Source organism: Anticarsia gemmatalis, chromosome W (assembly GCF_050436995.1).
Source record: "Anticarsia gemmatalis isolate Benzon Research Colony breed Stoneville strain chromosome W, ilAntGemm2 primary, whole genome shotgun sequence".
Classification (NCBI taxonomy): domain Eukaryota; kingdom Metazoa; phylum Arthropoda; class Insecta; order Lepidoptera; family Erebidae; genus Anticarsia; species Anticarsia gemmatalis.
This window is the reverse complement of record NC_134775.1, coordinates 9,772,044-9,790,281: the sequence shown is the minus strand read 5'-3', so window position 1 is coordinate 9,790,281 and position 18,238 is coordinate 9,772,044. Positions and strand designations below refer to the sequence as shown.

General features: G+C 39.2%; 1 protein-coding gene across 1 annotated transcript; it reads left to right on the top strand.

Annotated features, from left to right (window-relative positions):
• Positions 1–15,447: 15,447 nt before the first annotated feature.
• LOC142985935 (uncharacterized) lies at positions 15,448–16,134 on the top strand. The gene has a single exon (XM_076134177.1). The coding sequence runs from the start codon at positions 15,448–15,450 to the stop codon at positions 16,132–16,134; it is 687 nt and encodes a 228-aa protein (XP_075990292.1).
• Positions 16,135–18,238: the final 2,104 nt, after the last annotated feature.

Sequence of the window (18,238 nt, the reverse complement as noted above, 5' to 3'; positions counted from 1 at the left end):
TTGCCTTGTACCTATGCTCGGTATTTAATAATTTCATGTTAAGCTGTAGTTTTATGTCATTGTAATTCTTTTCGTAGTTACAAAATTCTTGCTCATGGTTATTGTCTACGCCTTCCAATATGTTGTCGATTTTTATATGTAAATCTTCTATGGTAGACCATGTAGCTTTCAAATTCTGTAGGCAATCTTCTATTTGCCATATTTCGGAGATATTTTCGATCTGCATGTTGTTAACTTTACGGTTCAAAGCTCTAAAGTACGTTCGTTGCAAGGATAATAGAGAATCTAATTCTTCGTTTGGCTGAGATGCGTCAGTTGCATCTTTCTTTCCGTGAGAGGTCAACAGGGTTTTCGCAGAATGATATAAATCCGTGGCCTTACGGTATAGTTCGTCTACGAAATAATTGCTAGAGCGATCGGTTTGCTTTAAAATTGTGTCATGGTTTAAGGTGAACTCTTCCCAGAGGTTCTCTAACGTCTCAAGCCTAATCCTAATATACTCCTGACTCTTCCTTGACTTAGGATCTTTCTTACAGTTTATTACGATCTTATCGAGATTTTTGTAGAGGTCGTATTGACGGTCAATCAAAGAAGATGCCATGATAAAAATATGGAACGAACTTACTTCAAATGCTGCTTTGCCTGCCGACTCTGGTCGTTGCTGCTTTACTTAGGCCTTCCCGGCCTTTCCAGCTGGTAATGATATGAGGGAATTGAAGATCTCGGGGTTGTAAATCCCGAGGTGATAATGATACTGATAGACACTGCAATCCAGTCTACACGTACGCGAACGCGTGACAGCAAGTCGTCTGCTGTACTTAATGAACGTGATCCTGCACTGCGGAGTGCTCGAAAGACCAAAACTATATATATCAATATCTATATATGTTGCTACTTTCTGATATTCTTTGACATATTTGTAAATCGTTTTCAGAGAGCAGGAAAGCATGGTACAGAAGAAGAAAAAGAAGCCGAACCAAAACAAGTGCGGCACTTGTCCGACCGGACCGAATTACTTGCTGCGTCCCGCTGTACCAGTGACGCCGCTGTACGTGTCCAGACTGCATTACACTACAAAGGTTGAAGAGATTGTAGAGTACATACAGACGAAAACGAAGAACTTTAACAATAAATTTCTAAAGTTTGGTCTATTTAATGCTGGCTCTCTTGCTACTGGCCAAGACGAGTTTTTAATCGCAATGGATAAACACTGTCGATATAATGGCGATAAATGAGACGTGGTTGCGACCTGGGGAGGAAGGGCGTGCACCCAGGGTGCCCGGTTATCGTTTGCGTCATATAACACGACCGGTGACTGTTCGGGGGGGACGCGGGGGAGGGGTTGCTTTTTATATTAAGACTGGTATAAGTGCGCAAATTCGACCGCACCCTGTGCACCCGGAAGTTGAACAATTATGGATGAGCCTTACTATCAACAAGAAAAGATTACTCTTCGGTACAGCATATCGGCCACCATGGTTAAACCTTGATCGATTTCTGGACGCAATCACTGACAGCATTCACTCCCTCGCCCCCCACGATAATGTTATCCTTCTTGGTGACTTCAATGTCAACATGCTAGACGAATCAAGCTCAAAGTCGAAAAAACTCGCGGATTTTTTAAAGTACTGTGGCCTTGAGCAAATTGTGAACCTTCCAACACATTTTATAAACGATAGTTGTTCACTTATTGATGTAGTCTGCACTGATTCGCGCTATAGGAACGTATCTGTTGATCACATAACCGACCTTGGACATCATTCCTTCGTAACGTGCCAACTTATAATTAAAAAAGACCGCCCGGCAAAGAGAATGGTGATATACCGTCCTATCAAAGATATTGTTCCTGAGCTATTTGAGAGTGACCTGGGATCGATCCCTTGGGAATCCATTGGTGATCTACAAACGGTTGATGAAATGGTCTCAACATTTAACTACTACATGACCCAATTGTTCGATGCCCATGCCCCTGTTAAGCGAAGAACTTTTAAAAGTCTGCCCACCCCGTGGATTACAGACAACATAAAATTTATGTGTAGACTCCGACATGTAGCGCGTGTCCGGTACCGTCAGACCAAGTTATCGAGTCATAAGGACTATTATTTACAACTGAAACGTCTGGTGGTACACTCAATACATTCTGAAAAGAAAGCTTACCTACTTTAGTAGTGAGATTAATAGCCAGATGAATAACTCCCGAACTCTGTGGAGGAACCTTAAGAATCACGTGCATGCAGTGGGTCAGGATGGTACGCTCCCGGAACACTTGGAAAATCCGGACGAGATTAATAGGGCATTCTTGGATGTACGGGGTAGAAACAAAGTCACTATCTCCCAACTTACGTTCTGGGAATTTAATAGGTATGGGCCGCTTGCATTCGCCCTAAATACTGTTGATCAAACCACTATCCTCAAAATGTTTAATAGTATAGTGACGAATGCACAGGGTATTGACGGCATCAGCAGGGAAATGATACGACTCACGTTGCCGTACAGCCTTCCGGCTATAACTGCTATTGTGAACAAGTCGATATGTTCAAACACATTTCCTGGCCTTTGGCGTCATGCGATCGTACGGCCCATACCTAAAAACACAAACCCACAATCCTATAAAGATTTACGACCTATAAATATACTTCCCTGTCTATCCAAAATACTAGAACGAGTCGTATACAAACAGGTTATGGAGTATTTAGAGCATGAACTAATACTCCCTGACTTACAATCGGGATTTAGACAGGGTCGAGGTACAGCAACTGCCCTAGCGGATGTTGTCAGTAACATTCTGGAGGCGCGAGACCGAGAGGAGGGTACTATCCTGACACTGCTGGATTTTTCCCGGGCATTTGATGCTATAAATATATCCTTATTGCTATCCAAACTGTCCTACTATGAGTTCGGTGCAGAAACAATTAAATGGTTCAGTAGCTATCTCTCGAGTCGTACACAACATGTTGAAATACAAAAAGGGGATGGTTCTACGGTCTCCTCATCACCTCATCCCGTATCCCGGGGAATCCCACAGGGTTCGATCCTGGGACCGTTACTGTACATCATATACAGTGCAGACATCACCCAGTATATGGGAGAATGCATGTACCACATGTATGCAGATGATATTCAACTTTACCTCTCCTTCAACCCTTGTACAACAACTGCTTCAGTGGACACAATAAACGGAGCATTGAGTAGAATTGCGTCATGGTCTGAAAACAATAGTTTGGTACTTAATCCGGCTAAGTCCAAGTATTTGGTATTGGGGAGCAAGAGACAGGTGAACAAAATTCTGACCGCTAGTCCTGATATTAAAATTAATGGGGAAAGAATAGCCAAGGTAGATACAGCTTATAATCTGGGCCTGACTTTTGATTCCGAGCTTCGCTTTGAACCCCATATTAACAACGGGATCAAAACCTGTTTTTATAGATTGAAAGTATTATATAAATTCCGGGAATATCTAAGCATTCCACTAAGACAAAGACTAGTAGATAGTCTAGTGCTGGCAAAACTTAATTATTGCGACACGGTCTATGGACCGTGTTTGCTATCAAGGACCGCTAAATTGATTCAAAGGGTAGAAAACGCTTGCGCTAGGTTCTGTTTCCATATCCCACGTCGCAACCATGTAACTCCCTACCTCAATGAAGCTAACGTACTGAAGATGGTGGTCAGACGGAAGTTACATCTGGCAACGCTTGTGTTTAATTTAATGGGTACACATAAACCTAATTACCTCTACGGCAAACTAAATTGGAGGCAAGACCATCTCTTATACCCCGCCCGCTCCACGACGAACCCGCTGTCTGTGCCTCAGCATAGGACCGCTGCCTTTAGAGGAAGCTTCAAGTATGCTGCCACCCACTGCTGGAACAACATCCCGCCGCCGGTTCGATCTAAAAACAACAAATTAGGCTTTAAACGGGTACTCAAAAATCTCTTAATATTCGAGCAGAAATGTATACAATAATACAAGATCATTCATTTGTATATACATACCATTATGTTTCTTATCGAAAAGCACAATCATTAGGGACTCCCAGCTGTGGCAGCGTAGCGATTGTCGTGTCCATTGCATTGTTGTTTCCATCACTTACACTTTTATACCACTATTTTTTAACACTAATACACAGCGCATGAATTCTTATAATTGTTTTGATTGCGCGGTAGCGGTGTCGCCGCATCGATTAACGATTCGCGTGATGACGGCCGGCCGGTCTCGTGCGCCGCACGCTCCTGAATCTAACTTGTGGTACAGCCTGTGGCTGTCGATGCAGGCGGCGGGGGGCGCGGGGGACGCGGCGCGGGCGCACAAGTAAACCCCTGATACACCAGTTAAACAGTTATGACTATTCATGTATACATTCACACACCTTACACGCACATACACAATCGGTATTTTTGTTTTAATTATCATTGTTCAATTATTAATTATTATTAATATTAAGTAAGACCTAATACTTTGAGTTTGAGGCGCCCATAGCCAGTTGCGCTCACCGGTCGGTAAACGATCTGTGGGTTAAGCAACCCTTGGCGCGGTCATTCCATAGATGGGTGACCGCATAGTGGTATTTGAACTGGGCGTCTCCGTGCTTCGGAGGGCACGTTAAAAGTCGGTCCCGGTTGTTATCTACTACGATAACAGTCGTTAAGCCATGTCAAAGGCCTTCGGGCGGCTTGAACAACTTTGACACTAGGTTGACCACTAACCATACGATAAGAAGAAGAAGAAGACCTAATACTTGCTGTAGTAACCAGATAAGTAACAGTATCGCTCAAAATGAGGCTCTCATTGAAAACCAGCGCTGCAATATCTTCGTGGTATTGCAGCATATAGCTGAATGAGGGCCTCATTGTTGGCAATACGTGCACATATTGTTCTCTTTTTTTATTGTTTATATTTGTTTATTGCCAACAATAAAATTATTTTCATTTCATTTCATTTCATTTCAAGTGGACTTTGAGAGTTCAGAGGTTGGAATCACGTCACAATGTGGGTTTTAATGCCTTCGTGGTGAGAGTGCCAACTGAGCATCTCACAAAGTTCATGGAGCCAGAATTTTGGCCGAAAGGTGTTGTTTTCCGGCGATTCCGTGGCCGGATACCCGATACTGCGCGATACACGACACCGACGCTGCACAATAGTAGTAATCGTGTATAGTTATAAGTTATATTACTATTTCTCCAGCATCGAGTCGGTGCTGGAATCTACGGGGTCCAGTTACTCACATCATATCATCATGGGCGATTTCAATACTGATCTCCTTTCTCTCCGCTCACCTCGCTCCTGTAAACTCCTTGAGATCGTCGAGTCCTCCAGCCTTCACGTTCTACCCCTACATGCCACTCACCACAACACTGAAGGTGAAGATACCTGGCTGGACTTAATCCTAACGTCTGCTCCCTCCCTTGTCTCATCCTCTGGCCAATACCCAGCTCCCGGTTTCTCTCACCACGACCTGATCTTCATGTCCTACGCCCTAAAGCCTCCTAAATCCCGTCCAAAGGTTCTGTACAAGCGTTGTTTCAGGCGTATGAATGTCGACAATATAGGTATGGACGCTGCTAACCTCAAATGGGAGCAGCTAACAACAGCTTCGAACATTGACGACAAAATCGCTATATTCAATAAAGCTGTTGTTGGGCTGTTTGATGTCCACGCGCCGGTTAGGAAGGTAAGGCTTAAACGTCCTCCTGCGCCCTGGATGTCAGAGGGCGTTCGAATGGCCATGAGGCGAAGAGATAGGGCCTTTGCCAAATTTCGCAGAGATCGGTCTGACGACAATTGGCACCAGTTTAAGGTTGCAAGGAACCGATGCAATCAGATGGTACGTAACGCTAAACGCCGACATTTTCTAAATAACCTTTCCTCTTCTTCCCCTGCCGATATCTGGAGGTTTCTCGGGACCCTCGGTATTGGCAAACATCACAGCAGTAACTTACAGTGCACGGTTGGTTTGGATGATATAAATCGTCACTTTACGTCCACTACATCTATTGATCACCAAACCAAGTCCGATACTGTCCAATCCATATTGGAATTACCCCGACTTAATTTTGAATCCTTCTCCTTTTCTCCAGTAACACCGGAAGAAATTAAGAAGATAATCCTGTCCATTAAATCGAATGCAGTAGGCGCTGATGACGTCAGTCGACGCATGATTGTCACTGTGTTGGATCACCTGCTCCCCGCCATATCTCACATCATAAATTTCTCCCTTACCTCTGGTTCCTTTCCTTCTTTGTGGCGTAAAGCCTACGTTATCCCGTTGCCTAAAATCCCAAATCCGTCGCTTCCAGTTCACTTCCGACCTATTTCCATTCTACCTTTTCTCTCCAAAGTGCTGGAGGCCTGTGTGCACAAACAATTAACACAGTTTGTGTTAGGTAACAACCTACTTAGCCCACTACAATCCGGGTTCAGGCCAGGTCACAGCACTACGTCGGCACTCCTTAAGGTGACTGGCGATATTAGGGCGGGGATGGAGGATACTAAAGTCACTGTTATGGCTTTGGTAGACTTCTCGAACGCCTTTAATACCGTCAGTCATGATATCCTACTCTCTATCCTTACCCATCTTAACATATCTTCCGGTGCGCTAAATTGGTTTTCCTCTTATCTTCAAGGGCGCCAGCAGTCGGTTCACTTCGGTGAATCTTCATCGAGCTGGCGGGAACTGGATTCTGGCGTCCCACAAGGCGGCATTCTTTCTCCTTTACTGTTTTCAATCTTCATCAATCTGGTAACCCAAAATCTTCGAGGAACGTATCATCTGTACGCTGATGACTTGCAACTTTATTCGCAAGAGACCGTGGACTCTATATCGACAGCGGTAGACGTCGTGAATGGTGATCTTGAACACATCAAGTGCTGGTCTGAGAAGTTTGGCTTGGCCGTTAACCCTGCCAAATGTCAGGCTATAGTGGTAGGCAGCCACCGCAATATAAGCCGATTAGGTCATCTTCATGTACCACCCATAGTCTTTAATGGCTCAACCATTGAAATGACGTCTTCAGTGAGGGATTTAGGTCTTAACATTGATTCTACGTTGAGCTGGAATGTCCAAATAGCCAGTGTTTGTCGCAGAGTGACTAGCACACTGCGGGCTTTATATCGCCTCAAGAACTTTCTGACATCTAGGACCAAAGCCATGCTTGTGCAGACCTTAATATTCCCTCTTATCGACTATGGTGATGTGTGTTACTTTGACCTGAATGCAGATCTCCTCAACAAACTTGACCGCCTTCTTAACAACTGCTGTTAAAACTCCTGTTCAATAAACCATAGCAATTGTGTTCCGACGTTAATTATTATAATTTTATAAGTACGACGGTACATGTAAATAACTTTATTACAATACCATGTATCGAGTCACTTTTAAGATCTACTGTTCAGCCATTACATTCGTATCCACATTGCTGCCTTTTATTTAAATCTTCTACGGGAAGTAACCCCCCGAACATGGTCCATCGAGCCGGATGCTGTATTATTTGAAGATACATATATTATTTTCGAAGAATTGAAGATTAACAGCTGAAGTCGGCGAAGAAATATTCTTAACCTCGAGAGGTCACACGTGTGGATTGGGCATTTGGACAGAGTGCAATAACGGTTAGGGTGCTCCACCGATATAGGGGAAAAATTTTTTTTTCAAATAGAAGTTTCGCCACCCTCCCATTTTGTTACACCAATCATACTTATTATATATTTAAAAAATCAGCTTTCTATCTTATGTAATAGTGGATGCTCAACGGCGATGAAAATATTAAAATTTTAGTAAAATATTCAAAAAGGGTATGTGCAAAAATTTCAATACAGGTACATCAAAGTAAGACTTTTTATTGTAATAAGTAGTTAAAAGGCACATAAAATGAATGATCAAAGCAAAAACTAATTTATGTTATTGTAAAAACTTTTATGATCAATCTAAAACTGAGTTAGTTAACTCCTTTTTAGAAGTTTCAGTAGACACAAGTTGCATGTTTTTTTTCAACTAAATGTAATAATATATTGTTTTTCTTCCTCGTCCTTAGTGAGCAAGCTATTGTAGTCTTCAAATAGTTTCACACCCCCTTCCGCAGCCTCTTTAATAACAAGCAATTATGCAACTTTTGCTTTAAAGATAATCAGCATTTTCATTCCAAACCTCAGATGGTAATTGCAAGAAAAAGTCCTTAAACCTAGTAGAAAAGCTGTTTTTAGCGAACTTTCCGACGCAAAAGTATATAATGTGTATCAAATGACAGTTAACGACTGTCACCTCGTTCTGGACGAGAACTACGATCAGCATTCATTTGATGAACTGTGGCCATTTTCTCGCCACAAAAAAGCTTGTCGGAAAACAGAGCAAAGATAATAATTTCGTCTGGCAAATACCACAGGTGACGCTTTAAGACCTTCCTTGCAGCTTTACTTATTTCAAAATCAATGGCATCGTACAATTATAACTTCTTTTAAAGTAACAAGTCATTTCTTGGTGCATCTGTTTTTAAAGGCGTTTCAATACAAGTCTTGGTGTATTTATGAGCACCAAAACTAATTAATCGAGGTATTAGCTGTTCTTAACTTTTAATTAGTTAGATTATTCTTTTAAGGAATTATTTGTACAATAACTGTCTGTGTAAATAATGCCTGAAAAGAAAAATCTTCATAGCATAACTCAATTTAGACATCCATCGAGCGTGGTGTATTGGACCTGGGGCCAGCCAATGAATTTAGAAGGTGGTTTGTTCAAACGATCATAGTGAGTTCAATTAACTCCTTGTAGTAATCGCTAACTTGTTTTTCCCCAGCTTTTACGATGGTAAGAGTCTCAAGTGTGTTCAGGGCGAAATTTTCCGTATCCGAATTATCAATCAGACTATCATACTGCTTTTTCGAAAAAGTCTCCCATGTATCACTGAATCTCTTGAATAGTGGTATTTGAGGAGAGCTTGACTGACCAAAGCACAGTGATTATGACTATAATTATGAAGATTTTTAATAAATTTCTCTATGCAATGGTCTAATTGTCTTGTCGAAATTCCCGATTTTTTCCATATTTCCACCACATTTTCAATAAGACCGCGCGCAGAATTTATCAAATTTATATGTTCAACAATTAAGTGGTGATAAAGAAGCAAAACTTGCCGAAGAGTAAGATGTTGATTGAGCCTTGATAAGGGTTCCACATATCAACAACCCAAAAGAAAAATATCGTGGTTTTGTCGAGTTATTGAACATATTTTGTCCCTATTTTATGTAACAAAACACTTTTTTTAAATATATTTTTTAGTTTTAAACACTTAATCAGTCATATATATAATGAATTAGCTTAGTTTAATACCCAAAAAAGACCTATAACAGTGAAAGAAAAATTTGCACTTTTCACTAAAAAATCGAAAGTATAACTGCTTTGAGCACCCACTTCCACTAAAGCTACCTTGTTCAAATTTTGCAACGTTATTATTTCAAATACGTGTAACAAATTAAGCCCGTGGCGAAAGTGATAACTAAAAAAAAAATTTTTTTGACCACCCCAATAACGGTGTTAAGTTTTATTAATTAATATCGTCACCCACACTCAACCAGGTATCGTTTATCCTTAATTAAGGCTTACCACAGGTTAGTGTAGATATTAATTGTTATTTTGTCGTAAAACTTAGTTACTGAGCCGTATTAATTATACATTGCTCGTTAACATTTTTTTTCTCTTCTTAAAAGTCATTTAGTAGTTAAATAGTAAGGCATTTTGGCAAATAAAACGTTGTAATTTGAAATCATCAAGTGTATAGTTGCATAATAGTTGTATTCTACTCGCATTCAATTTTATTGATAAAATCATAATCATTTCTATTGTAAAACATAGTCATTGTAAACAGCGAAGGTATAATAACCTAGATCTATACATCATTGTTAACTTGTTTTATTGTATAAATTCCAGGTTGACTACACCCGTATCCCAGTATGTCCGAGGAAAAGGAGATAATTAGGAAACGAGGGAGCTTTAAAGGTCGCTTAACATCGTTCATTAGCTACATTGACGCAGTAAGTGATAATCAATTAAGTAGCTGCAATGTTAAGGAGTTACAACTGCGTATGGGTAAGATGGAGTCGTTGTACGAACAATTTGATGAGGTGCAGTTACGATTGGAATGCATTATTGACGACGTTAAATCTCAGTTTGCCGAGCGTTCCGAGTTCGAGTCACAGTATTACGCATGTTTGTCTCGGGCGCAAGATTTCATTGAGAAATTTAGTAAAGATAATGAATCTGTTACTAGTAATAAAAGTACTCGTGCTAGTCATTGTAAGCCTATTAAATTACCCTCTATTCAGCTACCTAAGTTTAACGGATGTTACGGTAATTGGTTGGAGTTTCGTGACACCTTTACTAGTCTCATTCATTGTCTCATTCACGATGACATTGATATTATAAACAAATTTCATTATTTAAGAGCATCTCTTGAAGGCTCTGCTGCTGTTGTGGTACAATCGATAGAGTTCTCTGCCACTAATTATGATGTGGCATGGAAGTTAATTTGCGATCGTTTTGATAATAAAAGACTACTTATTCAAAATCATGTATCAGATTTATTCAATATTGAGGTCATTAACAAAGAATCATCGAGTGCATTAAAATTATTAATTGATAAAGTAAATAAAAACTTGAGATCATTAGAATCACTAGGTGAGCCAGTTAAGCACTGGGATACTCTGTTAATATATGTTGTTACTCACAAGTTAGACCAGAAAACCTATCGTGAGTGGGAAGAGTGTAAAGGTCGTTTAGATAAAGATAACAACATAACATTTGATGTTTTCTTAAAAGGAGAATGCTCAAAATGTATGGAAAAAAAACCCAGGCCGTACACAAACGGTGTGTAACTCAGAATTTTAGTGATACTGAGTGATTCAATTCCAGATATTCGCCTCTATCAAATTCGATGGCTAAATACTATTTTTTGCTATTATCTACTATTTAAAAGGTGACATCACAATGATTATTTTTTGAATAATATAATTGTATAAGTAAATATCTAGTACTAATAAATAATTAATTTTAATGGAACTGTGATAAAAAAAAAAATAACAATAAAATAATTATATTCTATCACTACATAGTACAAAACAAAGTAAAAGTAATAGCAATATAATATGTTTAGCCATTGAATTTGATGGAGGTAAATATCTGGAATTAATTACACAGTATCACTCATTTCTCCCATTGATCCCATGCTGGATTGAGAGCGAAAAAAAAAAAACATACAAGGTGCCAGCTGAATTTCTTCCCGTGCATACTGCAAAAGTCAGTAGAGGGATGGAAGGGTTTGGTGCTTCATAGGCTATAGGCTAGCAATCTACCACCATGACAACACTTTTCTACCTTATAATAGCCCTCCAATTGTCTGCCAACCCGCATTAGACCAGTGTGGTGGACTAAGGCCTGATCCCCCTCTTTGTTAAGAAGGGAGGCTCGTGCCCCTCGGTGGGGACATATATGACCTGGTGATGATGACTCATTTTTCAAAAAATATATTTTTTAATATTTTTAATTTGTAACTCAGTTACATACCTATATTAAAAATGTGTTACTCAAAAAAGATTAAACATTTATATAGGTAACGTATTTAAAAATATAAAAATATATTGAAAACCCCTACTGAAAAGTTATAGCAAAATAGTATGTTCAGCCATCGAATTTGATAGAGGTAAACATTGGGAATTCAATTACACAGTATAACAAATTTTTTGAGTTACATAACTTTTGTGTACAGCCTGGGTTTTTTTTGACCAATGCCTTTATGCGCAACCGCGCCGACTTAGTTGAGACATTAGAATTGTCGCGAAATGCTGCCTCCCACACCGTTAGTATAAATAAAGGTTCGAAGGTTAGGTCAATGATTGCAACTCATGGTTCTGAACCGAACCCTAAATGCTGTCCTAAATGCAAGGACAACCACAGCTTAATTAATTGTCCACAATTTCTTGCATTGAGTAACGAAGCTCGTCTCAAATTAATACCTAGTTTTAAAATATGTTATAACTGTTTTCGTACAGGTCACTTTGCCAACCAATGTAAAAAACCGGGTTGTAAGTTATGCAAGCGCAAACACAACACTTTAATTCATTCATCCAATTTCGCAGTTGCAATAGATGCACATAATAATAGAAATAACACGTTATGTGATAACAGCTCGTCTGAGCCACAGTCAACATGTCTGCCGTCCGCTGTCACTGATGCGGCTAACGTAGCCTTGCCGGCGAGTATAGCGTCACCCTGCGTCGAACGTAAACATTGTGGTGTGTTGCTATCGACAGCTTTGATTAAAGTATTTGATTATAATAATCGTTCGCATGTCGTACGTGCAGTTCTTGACAGTGGTAGTACTTCGTGTTTTATAAAGGAGCGGCTGTGTAGACAGTTAACTCTAATTACAAATGAAATACAAGGATCGATATATGGCATTAATAACGCGTTTTCACGCGTAGGTAAAATATGTCATGTGAATATGACATCATTAGACAACAATTATTGTGCTAAGTTATATTGTTTTGTTTTACCGTTAATAGCGAATGAAATGCCATGCGGTGAAGTAGATTTATCAAACCTTAATATTCAAACTAATATTTGTTTAGCGGATCCTACCTTTTATACACCGTCAGACGTTGACATATTAATTGGTGCCGATTTATTTTGGGATTTGGTAGGGTCTCAACAATTACAATTAGGTAAAGAAAAACCTATATTATGTGAAACTAAGTTAGGCTGGATTGTTTCAGGCCCTATTACCTACAATTACAGGAAATATGTTTCCAATAGATTTACGTGTAATTACACTCAAACCAGTTCGTCAAGCAATCATAATTTAGATAATATTCGCAATGATTTAATGAGATTTTGGAATCTTGAAGAGATTAGTACACATGCTTTTAGTTATTTACCTGAGGAGAAACTATGTGAGGAGCACTTTGTTACAAATACGACACGATTAAGTGATGGTCGGTTTTGTGTCCGAATTCCCTTAAAACAGGATACGTCTGTTCTAGGTAAGTCATTCGACAGGGCTAAGAATTTTCTGTATTCTCTAGAGCGGCGATTAAAGGTTAAACCAAGCCTTAGTAAGCTATATCACGACTTCATGTCAGAGTATAAACCTTAGGCCATATGTCTGAAAATAAGGACATTAAGTTAATCCCTTATGCATATTATATACCGCATCACGGAGTGCTTCGCGAATGTAGCAGTACTACTAAGCTGCGCGTAGTCTTCAATGCAAGTTTTCCTACGTCGTCAGGAATTTATTTTAATGACATACAAATGGTAGGTCCGACGGTTCAGGATGATCTTATATCTATCTTATTACGGTTTCGTCAACATAAATACGTTTTATCAGCGGATGTTGAGAAAATGTACCGACAGATAGTCATCCACCCCAGTGATAGGCATTTGCAGCAGGTACTTTGGCGTAAGAGTATACATGATCCTGTTAAGGTTTACACTTTGAACACCGTGAAGTATGGTACGGCTAGTGCACCCTTTCTTGCTACGCGTTGTATAAAACAGTTAGGTCTTGAATGTAAAGTAGATAAGGTAGCAGAAATAATCAAACATGACTTTTACGTTGATGATTTGTTAACCGGAGGGGATGACTTAAGTGAATTGATGAACATCCGCTCACAAATCACCAATATACTCGCATCAGCCTGTTTTCCACTTCGAAAGTGGAAGTCGAATTCCTCTAAATTGGTATCAGGAGATTTTCAATCCTCATTAGATTTATGTATAGGAGATAGTCAACCCAACAAGTTATTAAGGGTAGACTGGTTTGCGAATACTGACGAGCTAGGGTTTCATAGTACTTTAAAATTGCCATCTATTGGTTGTACAAAGCGTGATTTACTTTCTGCTATAGCACGTATCTTTGATCCGTTAGGTCTTTTATCCCCGTTTGTAATAACATTGAAGATGTTATTGCAGAGAATGTGGCTCGACAAATTATCGTGGGATGAGCCTTTAATGCCAGAATACAATTCTGATTGGGATATTATAATTAAATCTTTGCCTCTTTTAAATAGTTTTCGTGTTCCGCGGCTAGTAATATGTAATTCATATAAATTATTAGAACTTCATGTATTCACAGATGCGTCTGAATGCGCGTACGGCGCATGCGTCTATGTTCGTAGTCTGAACGACTACGGTGAGTACACAGTACGTTTATTAATGGCAAAAAGTCGAGTGGCGCCTATAAAACCTTCCACTATTCCTAGATTGGAATTATGTGGGGCGGTAGTTGGAGCTCGTATATATGAGAAGGTAGTAAAATCACTTAGAGTAAGGTTTGATTGCACTTATTGTTGGACTGACTCCACCATAGTGTTGGGATGGTTACAAATGTTGCCTTCTAAACTTCAGCCCTTTGTGCGTAATCGCGTTGCTGAAGTTTTAGATAAGGCGGGTAACTGTACGTGGAGGCATGTGCCAACAAACGAGAACCCAGCAGACTTGATATCTCGTGGCGTGGATATCAGTTCCCTGCAAAGTTCAGACCTATGGTGGAGTGGGCCCAGTTTCTTAAAGAATTCCCAATCTGATTGGCCTTCTCAGCTCCAACATTTAAACTTTCAGGCGTTACCTGAAACTCGACTCCATATTTCGTTAAGTGCTGTTGTTGAAACGCAACGTTGTGATATTTTTATAGATTTTAAGCGATTCTCTAAATATTTAAGACTTGTGCGTTGCATGGCTTATGTTCTTAGGTTTATTAAGTTATGTAGAAAGCTGCCTGTTCATAGCAAATATTTAACTCAGGAAGAGTTACAGGATGCGTTAAATGTTTTGATTCGACAAAGTCAAGTAGAATCTTTTCCGGAACATAAAATACTTTAAAAAAACCAAAGTTTGCCTGCAAGAAGCGCGTTATTAAAGTTAAATGTTTTTATGGATAAGAACAATATTATGCGTGTGGGAGGACGCTTAGAGAATTCTAATTTCTCATATAGTAAAAAACATCCTATACTTTTACAGTCCACTCATAAGGTTAACTAAGTTATTATTTGATTATGAGCACATAAAATTGATGCATGCTGGTCCACAATTATTGTTAGGACATATAAGAGAATCTTATTGGCCTATAGGCGGACGGAATTTAGCTAGGGCTTGTTATCATAAGTGTGTACGCTGTCATCGTCATAAAGGTAACGTAGCTACTCCTTTAATGGGTAACTTACCGCAGCAGCGGCTGCTACCTGGTGGCTATCCTTTTAACTGTACCGGTGTCGATTACGCTGGCCCAATTATGTGTGCCAGTCGTCAAGGTCGCGGATGTAGGCTGGTAAAGGTGTATATCGCTTTATTTATCTGTTTTACCACTAAGGCTATCCACCTTGAATTAGTGGGGGATCTCACCAGTTCAAAATATTGATTAGCACTACATCGGTTTATTGCGCGACGTGGTAAACCAGTTGAGATGTATTCCGACAACGGCACTTCATTTGTTGGAGCGTACAACGAGTTATCAAAATTTTTAATTTCACATTGTGATTCACTCGCGTCAAGCGTGGCTAATGATGGCATTAAGTTCCATTTTATACCCGCGTATAGCCCTCACTTCGGCGGACTCTGGGAGGCGGCTGTTAAGTCGACAAAGTACCACCTTCAAAGAGTATTGGGTAATTGTAATCTCACTTATGAAGAACTTAACACCACACTCGTCCAAATCGAGGCGATACTGAATTCACGCCCGTTAACGCCTTTATCTTCTGATCCCGGAGACTACGCCCCGCTTACGCCAGGACATTTTCTTGTTGGCCGACCGCTGACATCTATACCTCAACCAGACTACCAGGACCAGTCTTTGAGTCATCTAACCCGGTTCCAGAGGATTGAGCAACTGCGCCAACATTTCTGGGTTCGCTGGAGCAAGGAGTTTATATCTGAATTGCAGCAAAGGACTAAGTGGCGCACCTGCAAAGATGGACTGAAGCTGGATGCCTTAGTTGTAATCAAAGAGGACCTGCCCCCTTTGAAGTGGAGGTTGGGGAGAATTGTCAAAATTTATCCTGGGTCTGATGGGATCGCTCGAGTTGCAGATGTCCGGACGTCCATTGGAGTCGTGAGAAGATCATTTAGCAAGATTTGTCCTCTGCCTGTTTAGTTGGTTGAAAGCGTCACCTTTCAACGTCCGGGGGCATGTTAAAACTCCTGTTCAATAAACCATAGCAATTGTGTTCCGACGTTAATTATTATAATTTTATAAGTACGACGGTACATGTAAATAACTTTATTACAATACCATGTATCGAGTCACTTTTAAGATCTACTGTTCAGCCATTACATTCGTATCCACATTGCTGCCTTTTACTTAAATCTTCTACGGGAAGTAACCCCCCGAACAACTGCATTCGATTTATTTTCAACCTACGCAAGTATGATCATGTATCTACTTATCGTTCTCAACTTAGGTGGCTACCAATTCGTGAGCGCCGTAATTTACGAGCTCTCACCACACTCTTCTCTTTTCTTACTTCCCCTACTCCCCCAGCCTACCTAACTCCCTACTTTCAATACTTGTGTGATAACCACAATCGTAATCTCCGCTCTTCAAGCAATCTCATTCTTCTCTGTCCATCCCACACTTCTGGGTTTGTCAATTCTTCGTTCCCAGTCCAAGCAGTCCTGTTATGGAATGCGCTCCCTCTTGAAATCAGGATGTCCACTAACCGTCTTACGTTCAAGAGCAAAGTACGTGATCTTTTATTGAACAAAGTTGCAGAATCGTCACAATTATCTTAGTTTATATATATATATATATATATATATATATATATATATATATATATATGTATATATATGTATATATATATATGTATATTCTAATATACCTATTATATATATATTTCTGAATATATTTACTGTATGTTATTTATATTTATGTAGCTAATATGTATGCATATTTGTATTTTTTATTTTGTGTGTATATACTTCATATTATTATTTATTTACTCCTCATATTGCCTACACCTATTATTATTTATTTGTACACCCTTTCTCAACTCACTCTCCTTCCTCTTTTTAACACCTTCATAAAAATCTCTGCATCACCCCAAGGTAGACTGGCAGAAAATGCCCCTGGCATTAAGTCCGCCTTTATACAGCCCTGTATATAAAGTTTGAAATAAATAAACATATTAATTATGTATGTATTAGTCTATTTATATTTTTAATTTGTAATTTGTTTATTGTATTTTCTATGGGCCTCAGTTGCCTGAAATAAATGAATAAATAAAAAATATATGTATATATATAACTTCTTTAGAGCTAGATAGTGTGATGATGCGGATATCGCACAAATTGATAGTAACTCATCCGATGTGGATGAATAGATATAGATATTGTGTAATTATTTGGTATTGATTAGATTGTAAAATATGTATATATAAACTTATATACTACCGTATAATATAAGAACTTGGAAATAATGTGTGAAAATTAGATGACTAATTATGCCTTGAATGTTGAGTTTATCTGCAAAAGATTGTTATGTTGTTTCAGGTCAAGCACGAGTCTACGTGAGCGAGCGAGTTCATGACTTGACCTGGCTATTTATAATAAGATGAGAAAGAGAGAGGGAGCATGGAGAATATGATATAAAGTTGGTGAGCGCGAGACTTAGTGAGCGAGCGAGTTCGCGTCTCTTATCTTTGCCGTATAGAATACGAGATGTGGGAGACTCCGTGAGCGAGCGGGTTCGTAAACATACTTATGTTTTACCTGCTGGGTGATTTGATGTATACGAGACTTCGTGAGCGAGCGGGTTCGTAACCTTAGTTTATTTGTTTCTTCTCCTGGTTGATAACGTAACATTTATGAATGGAGCTGAATTAAAACTACTCTAGTATTTGGAATTACTGCTGCATAATTATTCAATATACAGGGTTAAAGGAAAAGTCGTGCTAGATCCGTTAAGGGCGTGGAGTACTCATCATTTCTGACTTATTTCTCTATATAACATCCCATCCTAAACTCAACCGATTTCGAGATTTTCGACTTTTAATGATTTTATTGAAAATTGCCGGTTTTTATTCTGCAAAATTAAATTTTGTTTATTTTGTGGCTCTTATTATTAGTATTATTGCATTTTTACATGTATAATAAGATGCTCTAAAACTTCTATCATTAAACTAGCGAGTAAGTTAATTGAATAGTCCGTATTAGACAAGTGAAAGTTTAAAAAATAAAAAAAATATTAGTAAGTTCAT

Coding starts and splice junctions, on each gene's coding strand:
- LOC142985935 (XM_076134177.1), top strand. CDS start 15,448: ATGTATTCCGACAACGGCACTTCATTTGTTGGAGCGTACAACGAGTTA.